The 26,821-nt window shown below is 41.2% G+C and overlaps 2 protein-coding genes across 3 annotated transcripts in view; one reads left to right on the top strand and one right to left on the bottom strand.

Moving 5' to 3' along the window:
* Positions 1–225: 225 nt before the first annotated feature.
* On the top strand, positions 226–2,254 carry serp2 (stress-associated endoplasmic reticulum protein family member 2). Its single transcript, XM_075478750.1, has 3 exons — positions 226–408; positions 1,549–1,621; positions 1,814–2,254. Exons 1-3 carry the CDS (start codon positions 325–327, stop codon positions 1,852–1,854), a joined length of 198 nt encoding a protein of 65 aa, XP_075334865.1. The 5' UTR covers positions 226–324; the 3' UTR covers positions 1,855–2,254.
* Positions 2,255–3,401: 1,147 nt separating this feature from the next.
* The window catches only part of tsc22d1 (TSC22 domain family, member 1), a 29,067-nt gene continuing 5,647 nt past the window's right edge, over positions 3,402–26,821 (bottom strand). The window contains exons 1-3 of one of the 2 annotated variants that reach the window (XM_075479916.1): positions 6,721–7,039; positions 6,324–6,375; positions 3,402–5,152 (exon numbers count right to left, since the gene is read on the bottom strand). In XM_075479916.1, coding sequence (XP_075336031.1) covers positions 4,883–5,152; positions 6,324–6,375; positions 6,721–6,851 — 453 coding nt within the window. In that variant the 5' untranslated portion in view covers positions 6,852–7,039 and the 3' untranslated portion in view covers positions 3,402–4,882. Of the gene's footprint in view, positions 5,153–6,323; positions 6,376–6,720; positions 7,040–26,821 lie in introns of those variants that run through there. The other variant, XM_075479914.1, reaches the window with a different exon arrangement.

Here is a 26,821-nt window from a genome sequence, read left to right as displayed (position 1 = left end):
CGCGCTCCTGGCCACGCGCACATCTCCGCCAGGTGCAAAGGAGAGACCCTCGTGAATTTCCTCGACGTAGGGCATTCTCTTTCCTGTCGTGGCCGTCAAAATAATTAAAATTCAACATATCGTTTCGTGCGTGCTCTTGAAAGCCGTGTGGTTTCAAATAGCATTTTGTGCTTGTATTTTGAAAGTGAAACTCGAGATTTCCGGCTTTCCTCGCGCCACAGTTCTCGTAGCCTGACGCAGGGTTGCTGTCGCCAGCCTGCAGCATCAGTAAATAACAGGCTAAACAGACCAAATTAGCCCTGCTGTTGTCCTCGCTTTTGGAAGATGGTGGCTAAACAGAGGATCCGCATGGCCAACGAGAAACACAGCAAGAACATCACGCAGAGAGGAAACGTAGCCAAGACGCTGGTGAGCCCTCCACAAAACTGCCAGATGCCAGCATGACATTAGCCCGTATAGGTGACGTTCAGCCCGGCGTGAACACAGCTGCATGATGGTGGTGGTGACAGCCAGCTGTTGGATAAATGTGCTTTTCTCACATAAAGTCTCAGAGTGTGACTCGGGACCTTTACAGCCCCGTCAGTCTGCATGTTCAGCTTCTAACCCCAAAAAGCTGATGTTGGATCCAAATGTGATGTGTTCACACTGGGCTCATCTGCTCGTTACCGCCCTCCTCTGTGTAACTTCACGTTACTTTACTGGAGTAATGCATCTCCATGTAGGGTCCCAAGCTTCTCCACTGTGAGAGGTTTTTATTAGTAATAGAAAAGTACAGTTTTTGCTCTGCTTCTGGGGAGTATGGGATGGTGTGACACGTGTCTACTAATTTCTGATTAAATTGTTAATATACATTAAAAAAAAATGTCCCTGATAGAATCTTTGTTGGCTTAAAAGCTAGAATTTCTCAACAAATAAACTCACCTCAAGGCTCACGTAGTTGCTGCTCCTATATCTGTTACCTGGGTCAAGAGGGCAAATGAGGATGGTTGTGTGATTCGGTCAACAGCTCCGGAGCTGCTGATATGTTTCCATTTATTCCTCTTGTCATTTCAGAGCCTCTCCCTCTTTTAACTGTGTAAAATTGCGTCTTTATTTGTGTCTGGAAAAGATTTTTTCCACCCACTCTCTCTTTGTGTACATCATCACTGACTGTAGAAGCGTCCCCCACAAACATGTAACATGTCCAAACAGATGACGTCATCATGAGGCCCTTCAGCTGATGAGCCACACTGGGGGAAAAATAACTGCTAACCCTGCCCCCCCCCCCCCCGACTCTGCACCTTCCGGGTTTGCTCGGTTTGCCCGATGAGCAGCACCCTCGTCTCGTGAGTTTAGGAAAAAACAAGATGAGTGGTGCTTGAAGGTTTCAGGAGGAAAAAAAGTGACAGAAGAAAAGAGGCTGTGGCAACAAAAAAACAAAAAAAAAGAAACCTCTCCGTAAATCTGTGAAGCTGTTTTCTTTTTGCCTCACAGCATCACGCACACTTGTTTTGTAACAGTTTTGTTCATTTTGCAACGTGTGTCTGTGTTTTTGTTGTGTTTATGTAGCGACCACAAGAGGAGAAGTATCCCGTGGGTCCCTGGCTGCTGGCCCTATTTGTATTTGTTGTGTGCGGATCAGGTAATGTTTTATATCTACGGGGGGGGGGGGAGAGAATAAAAATGTGTTTTTGTAATGTTGTTGCCCGCCTGGCTAAAGAGAGGCTGTCCAGTGCAGACATTTGGACTTTTCAGGGTGTCTTAGGATTGTTTATGACTATGGAAAACAAAAGAGACGAACACGGTTCTGACCAGTCAGTCTGTGTACTCTCAGCCATATTTCAGATCATCCAAAGCATTCGTATGGGGATGTGACTCAAGAGGACGCTCCGGACCCTCGCCCCCCTCCTCATGCCCTCACTGAGCCTGGCTAACCTACGCCTGCCCTCTCACGACCCCCATTCAGAGACCCAAAGACAGATGCCAGACATCGGAGGGATAAGCTACCCCGACCACCCCCCCCCTACGGGCAGACCCCTGCCCTCGATCAGCGTTTACAATGTTGCAGCCTGTGGTACTGACAGCTTTTCTATGGACAGTCTTAAACCACGTCGGCTGGAGAACATGTTTCATTATTCGCTTGGCACCTGTGTGTGTGCGTGAGCGCGTATGTGTGTGTGTGTGTGTGTGTGTGTGTGTGTGTGAACACGCTGCCAGTGACTCCTGCTAACAATGTGCCATATTTGTCTATTTAACTGTTCGTCTGTATTGTGTGAGAAGAATGTTTTTTCAAATAAATGTTGAGCATTTAGACAGAATCCACTGTGTGTTTATCATTGCACCAGGTTGGACCATCCAACACAGTGAGATGGCCTCACATCATTTTTAAGCAAGATAAGAAGCAGGAGTCGCAGAGGACAGCATCCCCAAAACATAATGTTGCCACCACCGTGCTTCGCAGCTGATTTGAGGCGTTTTTTTTGTCTTCTGAAAAGCTACCTGTGGTCTTCACCAGACATCTCATGTGATTTTTATGTTCAGAGACTAAATGTAATTTTCCTCAAATGTTAGTTTTGAAACTTTTTTTAAGAAAACAGCAAAAGATTGTTTTCTGGCTAACCTTCCACTGAAAATCGTGGATACCTGCACTGTGACGCTAACGGCTGTAAGAGTTTTCTTGAAGATTTTTTGTTTGTTTGTTTATTAAATTTCCTCCTCTGGTACTGAATCTGCAGGGGCAGCCCGTCCTGGGTAAGCTAAACTCTACACCTCTCAACAATGATTTTCTTTTTCAGAGAAATGATTGATCTAAAATAGTTTGGAGATCTTTATCAGGCATCCTCAACTTTTTTTTCCTTTTGCCTCCGAGTTCTTTACATCTTAGCATGACTACACCACAGACTTCATTAGCAAGGAGAGAGAGCATCCATCACTATATCTCACTCCCAAAGGAGAGTCTAATGAATCAGACCTAATTTGTAAAGAGGTAGACTTAATTCTTCTGTGTTACTGATCTCCTGATCAATTCAAACGATTAAATGAACTAAAACATGTCAGTTAGAAGTTATTTGACTGTAGAAACTATATAAATTGACAATATATCAAAGATTTATATTTGCTCGTCATCTCTGTAGTGGTTTCTTGCAGCAAGAAGTTCAATATCATGCATCTCAGTTTCATCAGTTTTTCAAGCAGCGGAGGGCATTTTGAACATCGAGTGGGATTCCTGTCCGATCTAACAGTCAACTGTGAATAACAAACACGAAAAGCCACCAAAAAAAGCCCACCGAGGAGTCCAAAGGGGTTTTCTTTTGAGATAAATTGTGTTAAGCTATCATTGCAGAAGGCAGAAAGGAGTTCAGCTCCTGAGCTGCGACTGCTCATTCAGAATAAATAATAATAAAAAAGGGACAGTGACCAGGTTGTTATTCTTCCTTAAGCATGTTTATTGAAAGTTGTGAAGTGCAGCTGTCAAGTGCAATTGTAGGTATTTATGATACATTATCTCATCCGGTCTTTGCGGAAACATGCACAGAACATGAGCATACAACTGATACACAGAATGAAAAACGAAAAAACATCTCCAGAGTTTGTGTTTGTGGGGTGTTTTTTTTTGTTTTTTTTTCTACCAAGGTTTGCATTTTCAGATCCAAAAAGGTATTCACTGTCAAAAAATAAAAAACAACAGGTGCAATACTTCAGAAAGAAAAAGAAGGAGCAAAGAGATTGAAATTGTTTTACAGTCAAGAGTTAATGTTGCAGTTAAGGGGAAAAAGACAACGATGTTGGTTGGGTGTTGTCAAGTTAAATAACCTAACCTCCTGTCGATCCACAGTCCTGAAAATACAGCATTAAAAATAGATGACACAGACCGGACAAGACCGGCGTGTTTCTTGCTCATCTGCATCAATCTGTGTGACCTAGATAGCATCCGTTGTTTTTCTTCCTCTCCTCCTCGCTATTTTACATCATACTTACACTATACAGAAATGTACATCATCATCTGCCCATCGAACTTTTGCAAAGAAATTAAATGAAGAAAAAAAGAAGGAAACAAATCGCAGCTTAGCCCAACTTCTCAACCCTGTAAAATAAGGTTTAAATTACATGCCACTGCAGGGTCGAGAAAACAGCAACGATAGAGCTCCGTCGAGGGCAAAAATGACAAGCTCGAAAGTGAAATACTGAAAATAGATCATCATCATCTCCATAAGAAACTGTTTTGTTCATCCCACCAACCCACAGTTTAAGTAACATCGTCAATGCTGCCAAGTGTTGTTCAAAATAACCTCCCACCCCCTCCCCATCCCTCCCCGCCAACTCCCCCATTCCAGATGGGGACTTTGTCGTGATAATAAATGCTCACATTCCTCATTTGTCACTCTGAGAAGGCTTTTTCTCTCGTACAAGTCTCAACATTTAGGATCAAGCCTTGATAGAGAACCACTTTTATTTACATCATTCAGCAAAATCGGTAACAACCAATACAATCCACCTCCCACCGCTCCATCGTCAGTATATCACTTAAAATCCAGACACAGGCACAGTGATTTTTTTTCTTTTTGAATCTATAGCTAAGTATGTCGTCACTGATAAGCTGTTTTATTTCTTCTTGGTAAGACATTCTTGTTGATGACCAAGGGTTTTTTGGCAAATGTTTGATGATTCATCCTCCTAAACTCAACCACCCATACAGCATCTAAAGATTGTCACCCTCCACTGTGCCAAGGAGCACATCCCCACTTTTACCGCTGGCTGCATCCTTCAGAGATAAATATGTGCAAATTTTTTGTCTTAACAGCGTCACCTCCTGCTGTAGAAGGCAAAGTTTGACTCTGCAGCTGTAGCAGAACTCAAAACTAGAAAGTCAGTCATTTCGTCACGGCCATCTGTGTAGACCAGGCTACGCAGAGGGGCCGGAGCTGTGCGAGGCGGGCTGGGCGAGGGTGGCGGTGTTTGGAGGTCCCGTTTGGGCAGCTGTTGGAGGTGCGGGTGGAGAGCCAGTCTGAACCTGGGCCTTGAACTGGGCCATCTGTTCTGGGCTGGCCAAAGTCTTCAGCAATGTGTTCTCCTGCTCGAGCTGGGAGTTCCGCTCGATCAGCTCCTTGATCTGCTCCTTTAGGACCTCCACCTCCTCACGCACTGCGTACATCAGGTGACTCTTCACCAGGTCCTGAATCAGACAGAGGCATGGGTTTATGAGTGGAATCTGTCAACATTACACTGATAAAACAGTTAAACACCAGCTGTAAAGTTTCTCAAACTTGCTGGCAATTATTATAGACTACTAAGCAGTACCCAAACTTCTTCAAATCTCAGCCTTAAAAATAGGAATGCTCACTTATATGGCTATATGTATATTTCCAGTAAGTGAAATTAAATCTCTAACATGCAAAGAACACGTTTCGCTTCAGTTACGGCAACTAAAAACTCAACAGGGCGAAACTTTTCATAAGAAAAGTTTTTTAAACAAGTAACTAGCAGGACATTGCCAGCATTGTCAATACAGCAGTACACCATGCCAAAATTGAGAAGTGACAACAAAATTACTGTTACTCCACAAAAATTTAAATAAATATACATCTCTCGACAAGACATGTGACAAAATGAGCCTTTAAATGCGAGTCTTTATATCCAGTCTGTTTTGGTAATAATACAAGAAGCCAACGATAAAAGTGAAAGGTGATGGGAGAATATTCCCAGGGTGCTACGTCATTAACCCGTCCTACATTTGTATGCAAACCAATCACAGGCCGAGATATTTATATCCATGCGTGAGAGCCTTCCAGTTTGCCTAGCAACAGAGCTGACAACGGAGACGGTGGTTGAACGGAAAACAAAACCCAGTTTGTTTATTTTTTTTAGTTATAAAGCATTGAAGACCAATTCTGGCTGTAATAATATGACCCCAAACATTAATGATAAATAGAAAAAAACAACAACTCCAGCTTAAAATATTCAAGTTGAATCCAGCAATGATGCTAGGTGAAAGCGTCACTACTCCCACATTAGCTTAAACAAAAAAGTATGTTACCGTCATCATTTATATTTTCCCATTTGATAAACAACACAAAGTACTATCAATTTTCCTGCCAAGCTTTATATCGTTTTCATGAGATATATATAAATTAATTACTACACTATTCGCATTTTCGACACCGCCATGGTTAAATTACATGTTGGGATATGTAACGATAGAATTTTTTTTTAAATAAGTCCTCCATCCACGACTATTTTTCCAATTTTGTCCAAGACCACCCCTCTTCAGCCTATTATAGAATAACAGCCACTGCCATCGACATTTTTCCACTGTATGAAGAGAAAGAAACTAGCTGAAAACTCACCATTGCCTGTTCAATCTTGTTGTCTATGGCCACAACGCTGGCTCCTGACGAGCTGTAAAAGAAGAAAAGACAGATAAATACAACATTTTGAGCCAGTCTGTGCTGCAGTGTAAAAAAGATGGGAGAAGCGCAGCCCACGGAGCTCCGTGGAAGCAGCCTTTCTTCCCTTTATAGGAATGTGGGTCGTTACAGGAAGCATCTGGAAATTTCTATTAAAGCAGCTGCCTGGTTTCAGTGTGAAACGATTCCTCGTTTGGCTTTACTGGATAAAGGCTTGTGGCACTTTTGAATACAGTGATAATGGAGCTGCCTTTAACACAGCGTTGACATTACTGATGCAGGTGAAACGAGCTGAGTCCTGAATACAGAGCAGCCCTGTAACACTCACGGTTTTTACCTATTGTCGAGCTTGACGTGCGAGCTCTCTGCGCCGAGTAATGACGACAAAAACGATATGGAGAAATTTCTCAGCTGGCAGACGCCTAAATCCATCGCCACGGAGTAGCACGACGTATTCATGCTGTTCATGTTCTGTAGTCAGTTAAACAAGACCCGGGTGCACCTCCACACGAACAGCTCTGCTATACACATCCACACGCGATATTCTGTGAGCTGTAGTCCGGTGAAGCTCACGCGCCAACCGCAGCGGTACAGAAACAATCCAAGGTCAGCTCATCTCAGCTGTACACAAAGGTCTGCAGCTTTTCACAAGCCCACATAATTTATCTAGCGGCACTATGAGGAGGTGGCTCCTGATTGGTCGAGGCAGAGGCTGTTTGAATAATAAATTCAGGAACGCCCCCACCTGCCGCTCAGCTGACGCGCTCTGCATAACTGGGCAGAGGAGAGGATGTGGGTTATCCTTAGATCTTAGCAGCAGGAAGGAAAGGGCTGCAATGATACATGATGATCCGGTCATGTTTAAAGTGTCAACTACTGGTCAACCGTAAACAAAAAAAAATGCCCCGAGCTTAAATTTAGACGCCCAATATTGAAAAAAAATAAATAAAAAAAAAAAAAAAAAAAAAAAAAAAAAATCACCACAATCGATGTAAACTGTTTTTCATTGTGCTCTTCTGTGTCATCCACCAGGCGTTTAGGGATGTTAACATTTGTTAAATCGCTCAGTAGTATAGCATTATACAGGATAGTATTGTTACCAAAACGTTTATGTAGTCAAATAAAACGTAAAGTAACTCTACTAGTGTGACACCAGCACATCACAGCACTGATCTGACGTGCATTACTGTAGGCCCATGACCAGGAGAAGCTATATAATGTACAGAGCGAGAACAATCACCAAGATACAGACATTTTTTTTATAAGAAAGCAAATTAAGAAAGCACACCAGGCACAAGCCAAAATGCTTCAGATGGCTATAAAGTATTGCAAAGTGTACAAATACACTGCCCCCATGTGGCTATGTCTACAACTGAACATCTGTGAGACTGTGGTGACAAAGAAGAGTCCCACATGACAGTTACAAAACTGGGTCCTAAACTCAGAGCTGAAAACTAGATCTTGAGACTGAAAAACACAAAAACGATGGCTGCAGCTATGAAAAAGGAGCTATCCGTCAAAAATAAATCACCTACAAATGTAATACACAATTTAAAGACATCCCTTGGGGGCAGAATACCTGCCCTGATGGATCGCAGCACCATTAGTCCTAATACCAAACACCCCAGGTGTCAGGTGGGGTTCTTTGTCCACATCCTGACAGTTCCACGCTCTTTTGGAGGCATGAGGATGACATATTCAGTCCAAGTAGGGTAATCATACATTAACGGCTGATCTGTATGGGACCTTTTAGATGTTTGTAAAATGTCCACTTTAAGGTGACAGAGGTCAGTGCGTTTAATGTGACTCAAACATCGCACACCCAAAAAATGCCTTCACAATACTTTGTAGATGGGAGTATCTTGTTCTCACAGATGCACAGAAAACATCTCCTCCACAAAAATTTCCACCCCAGACGTCCAAGAAACAACACACACACTAACACACACCTTGCATTACAAGAAAACACTTAAATCTGGACTTAAACAGAGAGTAGACAGGTTTTCAATTAAGTTTTTGATTTCCGTTTAGAGGGTGCAAACAAGAAAGATGAAACTACTTTAGAAAAAAAATAAATATTTATCGGAAAAACCTTTGACTAGTGAGCAACAAAACTATCCTGAGGAGGGTTCTTGCCTGTTATGAAGACGACTCGATAGGCTCTAGGGGGAATGAAAACTTAACGAATCCCATCTGACTTTGCAAAGATTAAAATGGTGCCATTCACCTGCGGTTTTCAGACAATAAACTCAGGTGACTTCCAAATACAAAATAAGAGCTTACAAAAGAGCCCTCTCATTCGTTTCTACCAATTTTACTGCATTAGGACTTCGAGCAGCGTAGTCTGTACTGACAAACTTTGGGGACACCATTCCACACCAATGGAAATGTGTCCAATTCACATTTCTTAAGATTGCTTCAGACTTGCTTCGCTGGTGACAGGAAACCTGGTTTGTGAAGATAGTTATGGTACAGTCTTTAAGGTACTAAATACTACTGATGTCAGCTGTAACCTCAGGAGGGTGTGAATGATACCGAGCCGTCTATGAAAAGCATTGGATTATTTGCAGCATTTCGAAAGACACATTTTATGTCTTACAACTGGATATAAGAAGATACATTTTGAAAAATAAAAAGAAGAAAATGAATGCTTGAATATTAAAATTGCTGGTCAAAAACACAATTCAGTTAAACGTCCTCTGAGACAAAGAAAACCGTTCCAAATGGTTAGCTGGAGCTGGGAAATGTTGGGACTTATTTATTTGAACAAGGCCATCTGTGCGAGCGCCTGACCAGAAGAAACCATTCAATTTAAACTCAAAGTAGCTTTTCTATGCAAATATTATCACTGAAGAGCAATATGGCATAGTGAAAGGTGAATGGAAGAAGGGCAAGCTATGATAAAAAAAAAAAAAAAAACAGGTGAAGTATTCTAACAAAAACAGCTGAGTAGCTTTTGGGGCGGTTTAAAAGTCACCTTTAAAATGAGGCTTAAGCTGGTTTGTTTATCAACACCACAGTGCTGCCTTATTAAGTAACAGCATAATGACGAGGGGCTCAAACACAATCTCATGCGCTGATGTCACTCTCTGCTTTTTATCCCAGTCAAACACCCAAGTACTTACTGGAACATGAGGCCGAACACCTAAAAAAGAAGTTCTAAGCCACACTTATCTCTTCCGGTTGCGTCTTTGACTGGAAGAGGTTTTAGCCACTTATCCACACCCAAATAGGCGCACTACAACTGCAGCTCAGAAAGAATCAAACCCGTGTGTAAAGTGTTCAAACTTAGAGGTGCATAAACAAACTCACAGAAGCTTTGTAGAATCTGATTTTTCATAACCTTTTCACAAGCTAAAGTACAACAGAAAGACAGCACAACAGCTCCTTTTTCCACTCAAAGGACTTGTGTTTCGGGGTCTGGAAGGTCTCACCCAACTCTATTCCATCGCTCTCCTCTGCAGGGTCCACCTTGTTTCAAATGGATACTACTCATTAACCCTTACTGTACGAGGAAAAACATACAGTAGATAACCTGAACGCTCACACCAAACTGCCTATTTGACTGGCAGTGTGATTACATGCAGTTTGAGCACAGATAGGTGTACCCAATTAATTTCTCAGGAAAAATCTCTTTGTGAGGCATGCTTTGAACCAACCCATGTTGTTAGATTTCTGCACCACAAGTACCAGCCCTGAAGAAAAGTAAAAGCCAGCTGACAAGTAAAAACACTGTCATGCATCAGCGAGATAATCCACAAGCTTCATTGTTACCTCATTATTCTGTGTTTTGACATGGAGAAATGTCTTTTATATGATGTTTGTTTCTTTATAATGGAGGAACCCTGCTGCAGTACAGATGGTGCATGAAACACTAATGGGAAGTCTGAATATTCAGATAGATACTGGGAATAAAAAAAAAAAAGAAAGAAAGCCAACGAGAAGTCGGATTTCCTCATCAAGATATAAAACATCGAGTACTGCCAGAGGATCATTAGCTGCTGATGAGAATTTAATAGTAAAGCAAAAGAGTTTCAACTTCCCTCTTCAACAAATGGGTGGTGATAAAGAAGATGGAAAGCTACTATAAAAAAATTGATATGAAAGACAGAATTAAACTTTTTAGGTTTGTTCTGTTTAGCAAAGCTTACCACTGAACGCAAATGAGTCATCTCTTCCAAAGAAAATACTTTGCATGTTTAGAACCTTAAAGATTGTAGTAGTCTAACCAAAACTCGGCCTTCAAAATATATGTAAACATGTTAGTTAGAGCGAAATGGTACAAAATCAGAGGTCTGACGGGCAGACCAACAACCAGATATTAAGGTTAGGCTAGACTCAAATTGCCCAGCTGCTACACATATGCTCCAAAGTTCCATCTTTTCGTAAAAACAGTAAAGCATAAGTCTATAATAATACAGCTGAAGTCACAATAAAGCTGCTTTCATTCACATATTTTTTCTTTTTTGGCTAAACGCATCAGAAATGGTCACGTATAATCAACCAATCATGTCAACACACAATTGCTTTAAGTATCTCAAGTCTGTCGCTCTGCTCTAATAAAAATCCAGATTTTAAAGTTGTGCTGAATTAGAGTTGAGGCTATTCTTCCATTGCTTGTGTACATGTAGTCTACAATTCCTTGCAACATATTTGCATATTGCCTGCCAAGCAGCTAGTTTAACATGCCTAAAAAAGAAAAAAAAACAGCTTGGTTTAATTCCACCATCATTGAGCAGTCAGAACAGACTGGGCCTTTCATAAGGAGATCCTCAAAGATATATGAGATACAACTAAACAAATCATACAGAAGGTGAAGAGGTGCTATGGCACAGTACAGTCAGAGAGAAAGAAAAGGGCTTTTAGGACATTAGCACAACTTGCCTAACAATGAGTGGCTATTTATCAAGAGCTTTGACCTGTCAGGGCATGGACAAAGAAATTCTGTGTGTTCTGGAGTATCCCATACATGGACATCAGCAATAAATCCTTTAGAGTAATTGGATTGTTGAGTGGGGTCTCTTTAGGTTGGACTTGCTCACACAGATGGGCATCTGGGGAGTTTGGAGGTTGAGTGAACACTTCCGACCATCATGTTCTGACCCCTTTCTTAAGCCTTTTCAGCGTGGATCACTGCTGCCCTGTTGGGCCTGTGAATGCCAGCTTTTTTTAATGACTTACTTTACTTATCAGTAGTTTTATTGCTGTGGCTGATTGGTGTAAATCAAACTTGTCCCACAGACCCAGTCCACCTATTGGATACTGTTGACGTGAGACGTCCTTGAGATACTACCAAGTCAAGAATTTTGCTTAGGAAATGTGCTCGATTCCTTCAAAAATAGAGGAGTTTCACCATGTATGAATTAACAGAGCGTGTTATTGGTAGGTCAGTCAGCTGCTGGCCTTGCTGCAAATCAACACAAGCACACTGACCTAGAGAAGAAGCTTGAGAGAAATGACCCAGACTACATTACGCTCAGTACAGGCTGATGTTCTATATTTATACGACAGTAATTTACAGTGTACTCACATATTTCTTACCACTGCAGTACATGCAACTTACAGTATAACAATAAGCCCTTGATTTAACTTCTTCTGTTAGAATTAAACACAACTAAGTTATGGGTCCTTTAATGGTATCGTAGTAAATAAAAACACTTGACACATCTTTAAAAGCAAAAACGAGAAAAACAACCACAAAAAGAAGGGTAAGTTAATGTGAGATGTTGGTAAATGCAACACATACTACAGATGTACAGTTTTTTCTTTTTACTATATATTAACCCTCCCAGTATTTTGAATTGATTAAAATTGAATGAATTTAAAAAAGAACTCACAGTTCACCCATGAGACCAAGTATTCCTCAATGCTAATGTCACCACCTGAGCTTTAAATGACCGAACACAAAAGGACAATACAGCCTTGCAGTCTTTTGTGCGTAGCTGCTGTAGTGATTGGATCAGGTGGGGCTACAGTGTGCCCACTCCTTGGAGATTCCCCTTTTCTCCGTTTTACCTTTTGAGATGCTGCTCCAGCTCCCAGAAAAAAAGCTTCATGGCCATCTCTTCATGGCCTCGCAGCTGTATTCCCTGCAGTCTCATGGAGGCGTCGCTCAGCTGGAACGTATACAGTCCAAAGTTACGCAGCGGTGCGTACCACGCTTCTTTGTTTGGCGTTTTCAACCAGCCCTTGTTCCTTCAAACATTGGTGAGCAGATCTGGGGCGCGCCTATAGATACATTAGTGACTGAAGCAGCACAGTGAATTAGCACAGTGTTCCAATGATCATACATGTGAGCCCCTCATTTTTCCTTTGTGCCAACCATTTGTTTGCATGGCTGGCTGAAGAGTGAATTGCTGGATACACACAGTTGCTGGGCTGGTGGTGACGTGCGATCATGTGATAGCAGGAGTTACATAAACCATCAAGTGAGATTAGCATGTGGCCCAGTGCTTTCCACGCTTCCACACCGCAAGCCCTCTGCCATCTATAGCCTGAGATGTTCTGTGGCGATACAATAATCCTGGGCCTCACTTCTTCAATATCACCAATACTGTTACAGCCCCCACCTGTCCCAAATGCTTCAAACAACTGTGTGTTTCTAAAATAATGTCTTAAAATCTAAAATAATGGTGCTTAAATAGGTTTATATTGGTGTGACTTGTGGGGAGAAAGGATTGTACACTTTCGTCTAAATATATTCAGAGGTATCAAATTTCCAATAAATATACGTTTGGTCTTTGTATTTCCAGAAAGTCCATGTTTATATGGTACCTTTTTAACTTTGTCTAAGTTCTACAAAGTGCTTTAAATGTGTTACAATCGCATGTGAGACTCATGATTTGTCTTGCATCATTGTGAGATTGTATACCAGCTCTGCGTAATAGACAAGATAGCCTGCCCTTTGGGGTCTTATCCTGTCATTTCTCATTGAAAGGAAGCCTTAAGATGGCTTAATGCCTCAGCAAATAGAAAACACAATATGCACTAACAGGGCCTCCGCTGGATTAGGAGACGGCCAGCCAAGAAACAACAGGCTAAGGACAAGTGCAGTCCAGGGGATTAGACTTGTCCTAACAGACTTGATGTGCTTGAGATGAATCGATAGCACAGGACTTCTGGGAAAGGTCATCTGGTCATATCACAGCTTGATACGGCACTTGATTTCAGCAAGCAAACCACACTCCCAGTGACATGATTCAAACATGTTGTATCAAACTCACTCCTGCTGTTGATCTCCGGCTGTCTGACTTTCATGAGAAAAATTGTTTTCATCCTTAAATTTTAAAAGATTTTTGAAGTTCCCCCATTGGGGGATGAATAAAGTATTTTTCTCTTCTATTCTTCTATTCCAAATCCTTAAAGAGACAGAAAATGACCTTTGTCACACTTGAAATTGAATGCACCGGTTATTGCTACACTAAAGCGAGTCATCAGTTCAAGGGACACCGTTATCTGCTCCAACAAACGAATGCAGACGGCATTTTGCTTGCGATTTTGAAAATCAGAAAAAATTCATTTTAAAGTAAAATCTCCGCCAGAACTGCATTTCAAGCAGGTGTAAAGAGACGCTAATCGGGTCATCCGGTTGGAGCATCATGCTTAAAGTTTCTGGGATAATCAGTGCCTGAAAAAAAAAAAAAAAAAAAAAAAAAAAAAAAATGTAGGAGCAGCTACAAGTAGCAACAAGCATGTCAGCAATTAACTATCGATTTACACTGAACCAACAAGTTCCAATCTGATAAGGCTCACTGTTGACTTCTTAAACTTTTAGGAAAAAGGAGTGACAATATCTATCATCTATCTATCCAGCCAGATGCAGATGTAAACCAACTCCCCCAAATAATTCCAAAGAAATGAGATGTCAAGTATAGAAGCCACAAACTGTGGTTTATCTCTGTGGTTGTTTCATATCATTGTTGCTGTCCACCGCTGCTAAACAGCATTATTGAAGTATAAATCCTACTTTAACAAATCATTACAATCCAGTTACTTCCATCTGGATTACAGTGATCAGAGTTTAATGAAGCAGGTCAGCTCTGCCTTTTTTTGCCCACTCCTTCCTAAATGTGTCTTACAGGAAGAAGACCTGGAGTCTTTTCTACTGAGCTTCTGGGGAAATGTGTACTCTAGATGTTAATAAAAGGGGCCTGGCATGCCCCAGCAATGAAAAAAAAAAAGAAAAGAAAAAAAGAGGCCTATTGAATTGATGAATTGTAAGGGCTTTTTGGCTGAGCTGGAGTTTGATACACACAGACTTTACCAGTAAGCCCTGGCAGTGGTTTTCCATAGTCACACCCTGACTATGGAGAATCACAGAGAGCTACTGAGTGAGTCAGTCAGAGAGGCAGGGAGGAATGATGAGTGGCCATTTTGGCCTCCATACGTAAGAGAGAGAGGTGCTATTGGAGCATTTGGGCTGACAGCAGCAAGTCCTCAGTGTTCACTCTATGCTAAACTCGCACAGATGGGAGAGAAGGAGGGAGGGAGGGAGGGAGAATTGGGAAGAGACAAGGGCTGGAACGGCCTAGATCCATCACCTGAGCATTAATACTGCACGTCTCAAATATCACTTCAGTGATCGTGTTATTCTGCTATCTTTCTTCCCCGTTTAACTCACCACAAGAGAAAAAGAAAAGGACTATCAAGACAATTACTTAGAACAATAATCAATCACACTAAACACGTGGTTCGTACCGCTGTCAGATAAAGCAAGACTTATTTTAGTATGGAACCTCGTATTTACTTTAGTTCACCTTTTCTACACCGAAGCATATGGAAATGTAAAACACGTTATTATTAAAGGAGAGTAAAGCACTTTCATGCTTCCTGCAACCAAACACCTAAACGCACATACCTCTCCCTCTCTAAGAAACTCACTTTTTAAAAACTTTGGTTCTTTTCTAAATGAATCTGTGTCCGACTCTATGGCTTACTAACCTGATTGTGAAATGGTGTTCTGAAATTTTTATAGCCTTTATCTGTGAGTCAGCAGGAATCATCACACCTCGCCCTTGCTGCACCAGTTGACTGGACGGCCTGCGACACCCCAGACAATAATGCCGGGAGCCTTAAGCTAATGCAGACAAATAATAATAAACGAAATAATGAAATGGAGACCAACCCTCTGCTTCAGGTCATAAATACCGGCTGAAGTTAGCCACAGTGAGAATGATTCTGGTGAGCAACCCCTCATTTCTTTAGATTTTACTTCCAAGAATGAGACGTCCTTGTAATCTTTTAAAGCTGTGATGTGCAACACTTCCCCAGGCTTTCTGAAAGTCTTGCAAAGTTTTACTTTGGATAGCGGGCGCTTTTTCAGTCATTTTCAGCTTGAAATGCTGGAAAAAAAGTATTTTTCCACCAACAAAATGACCAAAAAAAACAACAACAAAAAAAAAAAAAACAGAAAAATTGAGGAGTCTGGACGAGTGGAGGACAATAGAAGTAGGGACATGCAAACACATGCACATAGACCTCGGTTACATAACTTTTGATGGGTGTGTGAGCAGCAGGTTTGAGTAATGAGGGGTGAAATCTGGCATTAAAAGGATTAGCAGCCAAAGAACGCAGCACTCCTGTATAGACAGCACAGAACCAAAGTAATGCTCACGGCAGCAATAAAAGACGAGGGGATGAGAACCTGAAGGCAGAGAGTAGTGGGGCAACAATCAAACTCATTCCTAAGCTTTTGGAACAGAACCGATGGTCCTGTAAAGCACCAAGGAATGTTGTGACACCGACAATAATCCTCATCACACCCGTTTGTTGTCACCTCGCACATTTTAAGGAAACAGATCTCAAATCAGCTGCATGTTCTTCCCATCGCTGACTTCAAGATAAAATAGTATCTTACGCATTGTACGCATTGTTCTGGCTTCAACTAATCCAAAAAAGGGGGTGGGGGGCACAAAAAAAAAAAAAAAAAAAAACACACAAATATGGGTCGGCCGTTTTCTCTGTTCTATTTCAGTCTTTTGAAGGGAGGGAAAAAAACAACCCGGTGTGTCAAAAAAACAACGGGTGTCTGTGCCAAGTTTTTACAGCACCGTCTCGTAGCCAACAGAATCTTTTAAGTGTGTTTTTGGTGGTTTGCGGGAGGTTGTAATCTCATAAAACGCCACCGAATAAAGACCAACCAAGTGTCCCTCTTCTCCCTTCCTTGCTTCTGTCCCATCCCCCATATTTGGTCATTCTGCTCCATCCTAATTTAGGCCGAGGGTCAGAGTGAGGGGTCAGGGTGAGGCAGAATTGATTAGTCGGTCAATCTGAATGGATTAGATAGAAAATTGAGAACACCCCCCAATACTGGTTAAACTGCCTCATAATTAAGACAGACCACGTTCCCTCAAAGTAAATATATTTTATGAATCACTGTTGGCTCCTCACAGCTTACAAAGTACTCCATTTGTTATTCTAATACTGCTTACACACACATAATATTACAGTAATATATCATGAAATCTTCTTCATGAGCCGATCAAGTAGGGAAAATAAAAAAAGCTTGATTTATATATCTATTTATTTTTTTAAATTGTAAAAAAGAGCAACAGGCTTTTTCTGCCTTTACATAAGCCGTTTAAGATGGGGGCTAATTTATCAGATCAATAATACCCGGAAACCTCAGGTTACAATCCTCGGCCCAGTTCTCTGCCTTCACTCACGTCAGATTACAAGTGAAGACAAGAGCACAGAGCCGTGAGTGGATTAACCACCAAGGGCTCCACATCACCAGGTCTGAACCTCTGACGAAAGACGGGCTTTCAGAAGTATTCTCAGAGCCAAACAAACCAAGGAACTGCTGTTCCTCTCAGGGTTTTACAATGTGGCCAACACAGACATCGCTCTTCTCTACATATCTTTTGATAAAATCATGAGACAACTTAATGAGACAATTTCATAGGGACACATAGTTCAGGATGTACTGTACTGAAATACTGATCAACACGCCGTTAGGGGAGCCTGTCTGATGCTCGATGCAGTTCCAATATACCCCCCCACACCCTGCCAGCTGCAGGCATACATCCAGTATGACATTCCTGAGGTCATCGCTGCTTTCTGAGGCGACTTGAACTGTCAAATGCACAAGGAGAGGATATCGAAAAAAGTGACAGCAAATGGGAAAAGAAAAAGTGTTGTCTGGATAAACCAAAGAGCAGACAAAGAGTAACCCACACTGCCATCTTCTGGTCACAATCAGAACTGCATCAAGCCACAGTCACTGTAAGATTATGGTAATAAATCTGAATTACAATTGCGTTGATCACTTTGGAGATACTGTGATGGCTCATCTATTAAGCATTTACTTAACTTGGGGCAAAATATCTGGTTTTATACACTTGAAGTAAGACACTTATTTCATTGAGTCGCTATAAGAGTAGCTTTGGTTATAACAAAGAGGACAGAAAAGCACATTACTAATAGTAAACCCATTATACTGCAGATTCTGACCCAGAAGCCTTTGGGATCATTTCAGACCTCAGCACAATTAATTAAACATTAGCACCTGTGAAAGACCCTTTCCCAGTTCAGATGTTTGACATTAAGCTCATTAAAATAACACTTTAATACGCAGAAAACTTCCCATAACATCTCAAATACAGCAAAGCATCTCTTATCCCTGGACCCACGTTCCATTAATAATGAAATACACTCAACAAATTGAAATAACCAAATCCGACTCGGCCCCAGACAAACACTGTGAGGCACCTTGCTGATGCACATAGAGCAGCACCATAAAGACTTTAAACACACATCCATGAGGCTGTTCAACTGTGCACTGAGACTTCAGGCGTGTGAGCTGGTCCACACTGCCATCTGGTGGCAACAATATCACACTGCCTCCTAAACTGACTGACCAAGTGAATCCAGTTCAGACTTAACAGAACTTTTTGTTTTAAAGAAAAATCTGTTAAATTTGAAATTTGGTATTTGAGCACACAAAAAAAAGAAAAACTGTTCATTTCTTTTTTTTTTTTTCTTCCCCTCAATGGTAGTGAAGGAAATTCAGTTCAGGTCTAAAGCCATTTTAATCACAGAGAAGCAGAGGTATCAGTGGATTTATTGTATTATTTTTCATTCAGTTTTCTTGCCCGTGGCATTTATGGGTAGTATATCTTATTAAAAGGGATTTAAAAAAAATAAAAATAAATAAGCGTATTGAATGATTATCTGAAAATGAAGCTCTAAATAAACCTTACAGCCTATTCTTTTTTTAAAATCACTGCACAGATATCCTGATATATAATGCTTCTTTTCGGCTGTACCTTGCGGCATGTCCCTGGTCTAAGGTTTCTTTAGCTGTGAAGTAGTCTCTGTTCAGATGTACTTTTTCGAATCATGTGAACAGAATAACAGTTTCCTCTCTGTATACAACTACCTCAATGTCCAAAGTAGCAGAGGTTTCCCCTGTAACATCACATTTTTATGATACCAAGTGTTAAACAGGTGTATAGCATATAAACCGGCCTCATTACCTCCTACCTAATATATAATAATGAAACAACCAGCTAGGAAGGTTGTCCATGGTTACTTCTCAACTAACTAGCCAGTTTCTTTCACTAGTTATCTAAGAGCATTAACTTTGACCACCCATTCTCCTCCTGACCAAACCTTACAAAACCAAACTAATATCACTTGTGCTGCGTATTAGATTAACATTGGCTTAGGCTACAGATGCAATATTTAAAAGCTAACACGTCTTCGTGGCATAGTGACAGAAGGGTTCTGTATATTTGCTAGCTTTCAGGTTGACAGCATTCACAGAGCGTGGCATCAAAGCGGTGCTAATGTCATCACAACTTGACTGAGAGCAACTGCTTGTGTTAAACCTCCGTTAGCATGGAGCTCACTTATCTTTTAAAGGTGCTAAGAAACCAAACTGGGACATAATGATACCATCACTACATTTACTGATTTATTATTGCAATTAGCAAAACCTTTGGCCCTTTCCCATTAGCACTAGTTGGGTTAGATAATCAGATAATCCCAGGAAGATGTGGTAAGAGCACAGCTAAGAGTCTTCAGGAAGTTGTCTCACACAGGTAAACACACTGCAGTGAGCTGAGGGTGGAAAGCTGCGAGGCCTTTTGAACATAAACTACAACCAAAAGCAAACATCATGTAGCACTGAATCTTCTTCTTTACTGCTGGCCAAGACTTTGACGCACACTTGGCACCTCAAGGACTTCGGGGCTCCTTTAACCATCAGCTATTATAATGTTTTCTCACCAACTTATGCTCCCTCTTCCAGGTCCATTAGATATATCTTAGATATATCTTCTTCAAATTTTAAACTCTTTTTCACTTGTTTTACTGAGAGCAGACTAAAACATTGCTAAGAAACTTCTTACGTCCTGATATTGCTCCACTCCAGCTCTGCAACAATTCAAGTCTAAATTCATGTGACTTCAGACTACAGCTGCTCTGTCACGATCATTTCTCAGATGTTGAGGCTTTACAATCCAAATCTAAATGCAGAAAATATAGGAAAACATTAAATAAATCCTATGTACAAGCCAATTATGGTTGACATATCTATACATGTGTAGAAAATTGATAAATTTTCATTTGGACCTAACAGCAACACTTCTCGCTTCCCAGCAGGATGGCCTGCATGCGACCAACGGAGCACTGAAAGCAGTACAACCACATCAGCCATGGTCCTACTATCTGAAGAAAAACAGAGCATGATAAATATGGTACTATTAGGTCTAAAAACAGCATCCCATAACACCCGCCCCAAACCCAACACACACACACACACACACACACACACACACACACACTGCAGGCAGTGTGACGAGCCTGCTGTGTGTAGGCAGGTCACAGCTTGCTGACCAGCAGGGGGTAGCACAGCATTGTTTACAGAGCTGCGGGGTGTGGGTTTCAGTAGGCTACAGTGACAGTGTCAACAGTAGCCTGGGGGTATTTACTGACCACGTGTGGCTAAAAAGTTTAAAAGAATGAATGTCTTGCTTGAGACATTTGAATTTTACGGTGGCAGGTTTTATGCTTTTGGACATGCGTGCACACACTGGGCTAAAAGCTGTGCTGAACACAACCCGCTGCAAGATTTGTCAAGCAATTTGCACATTTAAGCGCATTGGCACACAAAAAGAATCTAAATCTATGCAATACCTGAGACAGTTGGGGACAGGACACAAGGAGGATGAGGTGCATTTGCCTTATTAGGAGTTATTAGGAGAAGTACTTTGCTACACAATAAGAGGGGACAAAGCTGTAAAAATAAATACATAACTGGCTCCCTCCAACTGCTCCCCTCTTTCAGGCCACACAGCATAGGGGGGGGGGGGGATTAGCTCTAACAAAGAGAGACTGAATGAATATGAAACCCTATGAGTAAAGGCATTAAGTGGTTAGAGCTCTTGCATCATTACAGCCAAGCAGAACGGCTGAAACTAGCAACCTTCGTTAACCTGAACAAGACAGATGAAGATAGCGGTAATAGGCAGTAACTGCTTCGGTTTTGTACAAATCACGCACAAAAAACAAAAAAATGAATGAATCAGCAAAAAGAAGCCAGAGCAACAGAGCGAATCACATGAAACAAGTTGATGACAAAAAAAAAAGAAAAAAGAAAAAAGGAGGAATCTTTACACCGACAGGAAAGACATTCGTTGTATTCTCTGTATTGTGTGTGTGTGTGCGTGTGTGTGTGTGTGATTCCCTGAGCTGACTGGACAGTGTTCTGGCCACAGGAATGCCAGCCATGATTCAGCACATTGCCTGCATGTTTAGGGGGATCACTGCAGCAGCCCACTAAAGATTAAAAATAAGTAATTTTAAAAGAAAAAAAAAAACATGACTGCAGATGAAACCTCAAACAACACCTTTTCATGCCGTTATACGCGTCACATGGAATAATCAAGTGTCCGGGCTTTAATGTGTCCTTTATGTCCCATAAGCAAGCTTCTGAATCACTGGATGAGATTTCTCAAGTACCCCCGAATACCACCTGATCATCTGCGATTGTTTTTTCTTAACTTTCTTTGTGGCTGGTTCCTGGTAACTCTTGGTATTATCACTTATTTCAAGGGGTTATTTATGGAGACTACAGAAATAAACAAAACACGATGGGAACGGCAGCTCACATGGGAATGTTTTCATTTTAATTGCAATTTTCTGTTTGGGTTGCGTGTTGTTCTGATTTAGCATCTATTGTAAATTTGATCTCATATATTGTGACTTATTTAATACCAAATTAAACAAACAAAAAAACTTTTAAATGACCAGGAGCGGCTCCTTTGGCTTAAAAGACACATATGTAGACCAATGATGAATGATGATGGCTGTCAAATCCTGATACTTTCTCATCTACTATTGCAACGTATAGAATGTTTTTGAAAATATTACATTAGCAGATTATATTATTTATGAATAAAAGGCTTCAAATATTCCAATTCCGCTTCCACCGAATGGAGATTGGCCCCCGAAATCCTTATGGAAGCACCCTGAAATTATTGATCAAATTAAAAAGTGACAAAACAAAAACCTGAAAATAAACACCATCATTGGAGTAACAAATCCAATAAAAGAACCGCTTCTGTTTTTAATATGCAGGGACAAAATGAACCGCAATAGCAGCGAGAGCTTTTCCTTCATCAAGGTTAAAACTTTTATGGCAACATGTTTGATTGTGTGTGTTTGTGCATGAACGTGTGCTCAGGTTGGACGGGCAATTTTCTCAGAGATGAAAGGCAAACCGAACACAATCCATTATCATCCATTACAGGCCATTAGTTTCCCCACAGCACTCCTAAGTGAAACAATCCTGTTTATTGATGGAAAAATAAGCAATCAGCAAGAAGAGGGTCGGACACGAACAAAATCAATGACGTATCCGTACAAAGCACAGAGAGGCACACAGACACGAGCAGACGAAGACGGAGAGATTTCAGAGACATGCAGGTGAGTAGTTTATGTAGAAACTTTTGTCTATTACACCACGACAACCTCCACTCCAATCTTTGCAGTCTCTGCCATGCTTTCACTGCTTGATGAAGACAGTAAAAACTCAGTAGTGTGTGTTGAGACCTCCCCTCCCTCCCACTCTCTCCCTACCTCCCTCCCCCCCTCCCTCTCAAACACAGCATGTTGCTGCTCTGCTGTGTTCTGGTGCTCTCTGGCTCGGTCTGTGTGGTAAAAATGGGGGAGGTGTCAGCAGCATAACATCATAACAAATAACAATTGCTGTTTACTTTTACAGAAGCATTTTGGTTATGGGCAAACCAGAGCGCTACACAAACAGCTGGATGTTACAACGGTGGCGCGCTTGGACGGGAGAAAAGAAAGACTGACAGAAGGAAGAAAAGAAAGAAAGAACACACCATTGTCACAGCGAGCGTATTGAATGTATATATTTGTTACACTCAAAGCAGCAACTTGGGACTCCTTGACCCTTCTTTTTGGCTGACCAGTGCCATTGTTTTCCCAAAGTGTTTCTTTTCAATAAACCACCTGATCTTAATTTTGAAAAATGAAGTATGTCTAGCATTGCTGCTTGGATACTGAAACGAAATAAGCTCGCCAGCAGTCACAGGTTTATAGCCATGAACGGTTAAACACAGCATTTACAGCGTATACAGTATACATGTCAAAAAGATGGCTTCTCCTTTCTTCACACCATGTGGACAAGTCATGAACAGGGTTTTGTGCAACTGCACAGGGCAAATGGGTCACCCTGAACTGAGAAGTCCCATCTCACCTTCTGCTTTCCTCATCTTTGCTTGTCAATAAGCAACAATTTTAGCTTACTGGGCTTAAAACTCAAGTTGAATGTAGCCACCACGCTCTATCTAAAACAAAACAACAACAAATGTGTGTTTGCTACTAAAAACAAAATAATTCATTAATAATCTGAATACAAATTATCAACAGCCAACCCTGCATTTTGAACAACAGACGAAAGGTGCAAAAGCTAAAAGGAGTTAAAAGCTCAGCACCGAACAAACATGTGCCTAAAATGACAGAAAATCAACATGCTTCCAAATGTTTAGAAGATCTCTTTTATCTCAGAACTACAGACTGCAGCATCTGGACACCAGGTCTGTCAGAGGCTGAACGTTTCCAAGTCGATACTCGTACAAAAGCACCCGCAGAGCAGACAATGATGGAAAACCCAGAACAACTCAATACGATGATTTATAACAACTGGAAGATTGTGCGACTGTGTTCAGTGTTGGTTCCATCAGGTCTGGGCTGCTGGGTCATCAGTGGTCTGTAGACCTGACTGAGTTGCGGTGGGTCAGCTTGGGTCACTTCCGCTGTGTGTTGTGAATTTTGGGGATCTCGTTGATCTCCACACAATGACCCAGACCCGGGTCAGATCGGCTCCCTGCGCTGCCAGGGGGAGGACTACAAAACAGCCAGCAGCGGAGATAGCCATCACACAGCCAGCCAGCCAGCCCACATTCCCCTGAGCTTTCACACACTGCAGCACACACACACACACACTCTTTGATTGTGTTCACAGCAACAATAGCTCTACATTTGACAAAAAGAGAAAGGAAAAAAACTGCCCGCTTATTCGTATCAAAGAGACCATCATTTTGAAGATGCTTCTTCTGCCATGTCACATCACCGGATCAATCATGTACCACAGTGTCAGTCAGTCATATACCATGGAGCAAGTGTACTTTGGGTTTTTAGTTAGATCAACCACTTCTGTTTCTAATACTTAACATAACTGTGGTGTTGAAGCCTGTTGAGGCCTGAGAAAAGAAAACAGTTCCAGGAACATACAGCATACATGTTAACTGACCTGAAGAAATCAACAGCCAACATCCTTGGATAAAAGCCAACAGTATCTAATGGTGACAGCGAGGTATAGGTAAGGAATTTATTGATACAGGTTTTTAAAGATGGACTACTTTTCTGTTGCAAAACATAAAGACACAAAAAGATTTGATACTTTTCAAACATCCTATAACTCATATCAGGATCAAAACTTGTGACTTTCGTCATTTGCTCTCTAATTGTAAATATTACACTAAGCCAGAAACAGAGTGAATTTGACTTTGAATACACTAATGATTTTTTGTAAATTAACTGAGTTGACACACTTGGTACTTCCTGTTAGATGATTTGTCTTTTTAAGAGCGCACATCTGCACCGACTTCCTTTATCTCTACACTTTGTTCCCATTACCCGATGCCAACGTTTGCCTTCCACAAATTATACACTGAAAAAAAACACAGCATAAAACACTCAGCTTGTCCACAACTCCTGCTGTAACAACCAGACCTGGGATCAGTAAAATCCCCCTACAATGTTATATTATAATATGGAAGTGCACATAACACAATTAGCATGTCTACATCCCCACAGCTGAAGCTATTAAAGGCATGTCTTGAACAATTCAACTTCAGTGTGTACTAAGGAGGTGTAAATCATTTAAAATAAGTGGGGTGACATTCAGCTGTTTCTTTCTGGGTTATTTTCCTTTGTTTAGCAACAGGTAACGGGGTGTCTTACTTGAACTTGAGCTATAAAATGATGGTTGTGGGATAGTTTAAAGAAACGAGTTGGAAATGCTTAAAGGAGAGCTTCTTTTCTGAGTCGTCTGCAATGTTTTAGATCCCCCCTCACCGCTTTTTTGAATTTTACTCCTGTCTCCGGTATTTGCCTAATTTTGATTCATCTCAACCTGCTTCAGAACGGCAAGTCATGTGCATGTCCAAAAAGGTCCGTAAAAGCACCATAAACGTCCGTTTTCAAAATCATCAACTCACCGGAGTGGTTACTGATGTGCACTGGTAATCCATATCAAATTTCGTTTAGAAAAGTTGCTTCTGTCGTGTTTTATTTGACATTTTGTACTGGATGTTCGTTGATATTACTCCGCCACCGCTAAGAAAATAGTGCGAGCATGAACGAGCTGCCAAATATCAAACCAAAACCAAAACCAGAAAGCCTCCAACGAAAAACAATTTTTTAAAATGTGACCACCCGATGCTAGCAGTTTTACTGTCAGTAAGAGATGCTAAGGAATTTGGAAATGAGAGCTATGTTAGAATGAATTAACATTACATGAATTTCAACAACAACACTATATCTATTTAGCTTATAAATATTTTAGTACCGACCAGCCTGGAGCCAGTTCAAGTCCTTGATGCCAATACCTGAGATTCTCCATCTTTACATATGGAAAACAGCATTAAAAGGCAGTTATTACTTGAAAGGTAGGGTGACCTAACAGTAGGCAGTAACAGTAGACTGGGCAGAACAAATAAACAAGCCCAATAACAAAGGAAACATACACCCTGCACATACATAATATGATGAATGGATAATCAACCATAATAATCCTACATAATACTATCCAAAACTAAAATATAAAACTTTATAGTGTCCTTATATCTTGATTAAGCACCTAAAGACTGTCTTCAAAGATAATACACACAAAACCCCGTTCTCGTATATAGAAGGCAGTATTATTTATGATATACTCTAATCATGAAATAGTTTGAGCACCCGATCTCATATGATGTACACATTGCTCATGCTATTAAAGTTAAAGCCCTTCATCCTAAATCACCGATGAGGATCAGATCAATAAAACCCTGCAGTCAATCAGCAGCAGTCTACCCACACACATACAAACAACCCACCCATCTGGAACTCATCCTGATAATGACTTGTCAGCACTTACAGAGCAAATGCACAACTGACACCCTGCTTGATACGAAGCCTCTCACACACACACACACACACAAAGAAAAACATATGAAATGTGCTTTAAAGCAGCTACACGACTGCCCACTGTGAAACAAGCATTTGATAAACTTGACTACAACATCGTGTTTGACGTGGGCAGACTGTAGGGTGATGATACCTGCTGAATCGTATCCTGAAGAGCAATATGGATTTTACAAGTCATGTTAACAGAAAAGCGTTTTTTATGAGCTGACGGACAGAAAAATGGCCGCACTGTTTACTAAGATGTGTAGAAATATATTTGAAGGTTTAACATTCGCCCAATTCCTCCGCCATTTCTTTCCATGCTGAATCTTTTCTACATGTAGGCTGCACAGACAAGGCCGCAACTCAACCTGAGCCGCTTTATTATCTAAATTCTATGAGTTACGTTTGTCTCACTTCACTTCCACCTACACTGTTCTGGTCTGTTTTGGCTTTTACACGACAGGCGGCGTTGATCAGCCCGTCGTTCCATGCCACGTTCCTACTGGGAGGTAGACATAGGTTGATTTGTGACATTCCAAGATGACCATCTTAAATTTCTGACACAGAAATTTGTGACAACAGCGGTCTCTGAACCTCTTTCACAGCCTAATGTGGGAACACCATTTTAGCCACAGTCAAAGGCATCTCCACTATTATTTCACATTGGTCTTCTTTCATCCGAGATGACCGAGAATCGCACAGTTGTGTACCAGGCTTAAAGAGGGGGGGGGCGG

The sequence above is a fragment of the Odontesthes bonariensis genome, chromosome 12 (assembly GCF_027942865.1).
Source record: "Odontesthes bonariensis isolate fOdoBon6 chromosome 12, fOdoBon6.hap1, whole genome shotgun sequence".
Taxonomy (NCBI): Eukaryota; Metazoa; Chordata; class Actinopteri; order Atheriniformes; family Atherinopsidae; genus Odontesthes; species Odontesthes bonariensis.
The sequence above is the reverse complement of the archived record's forward strand: the minus strand, read 5'-3'. Positions and strand labels throughout refer to the sequence as shown.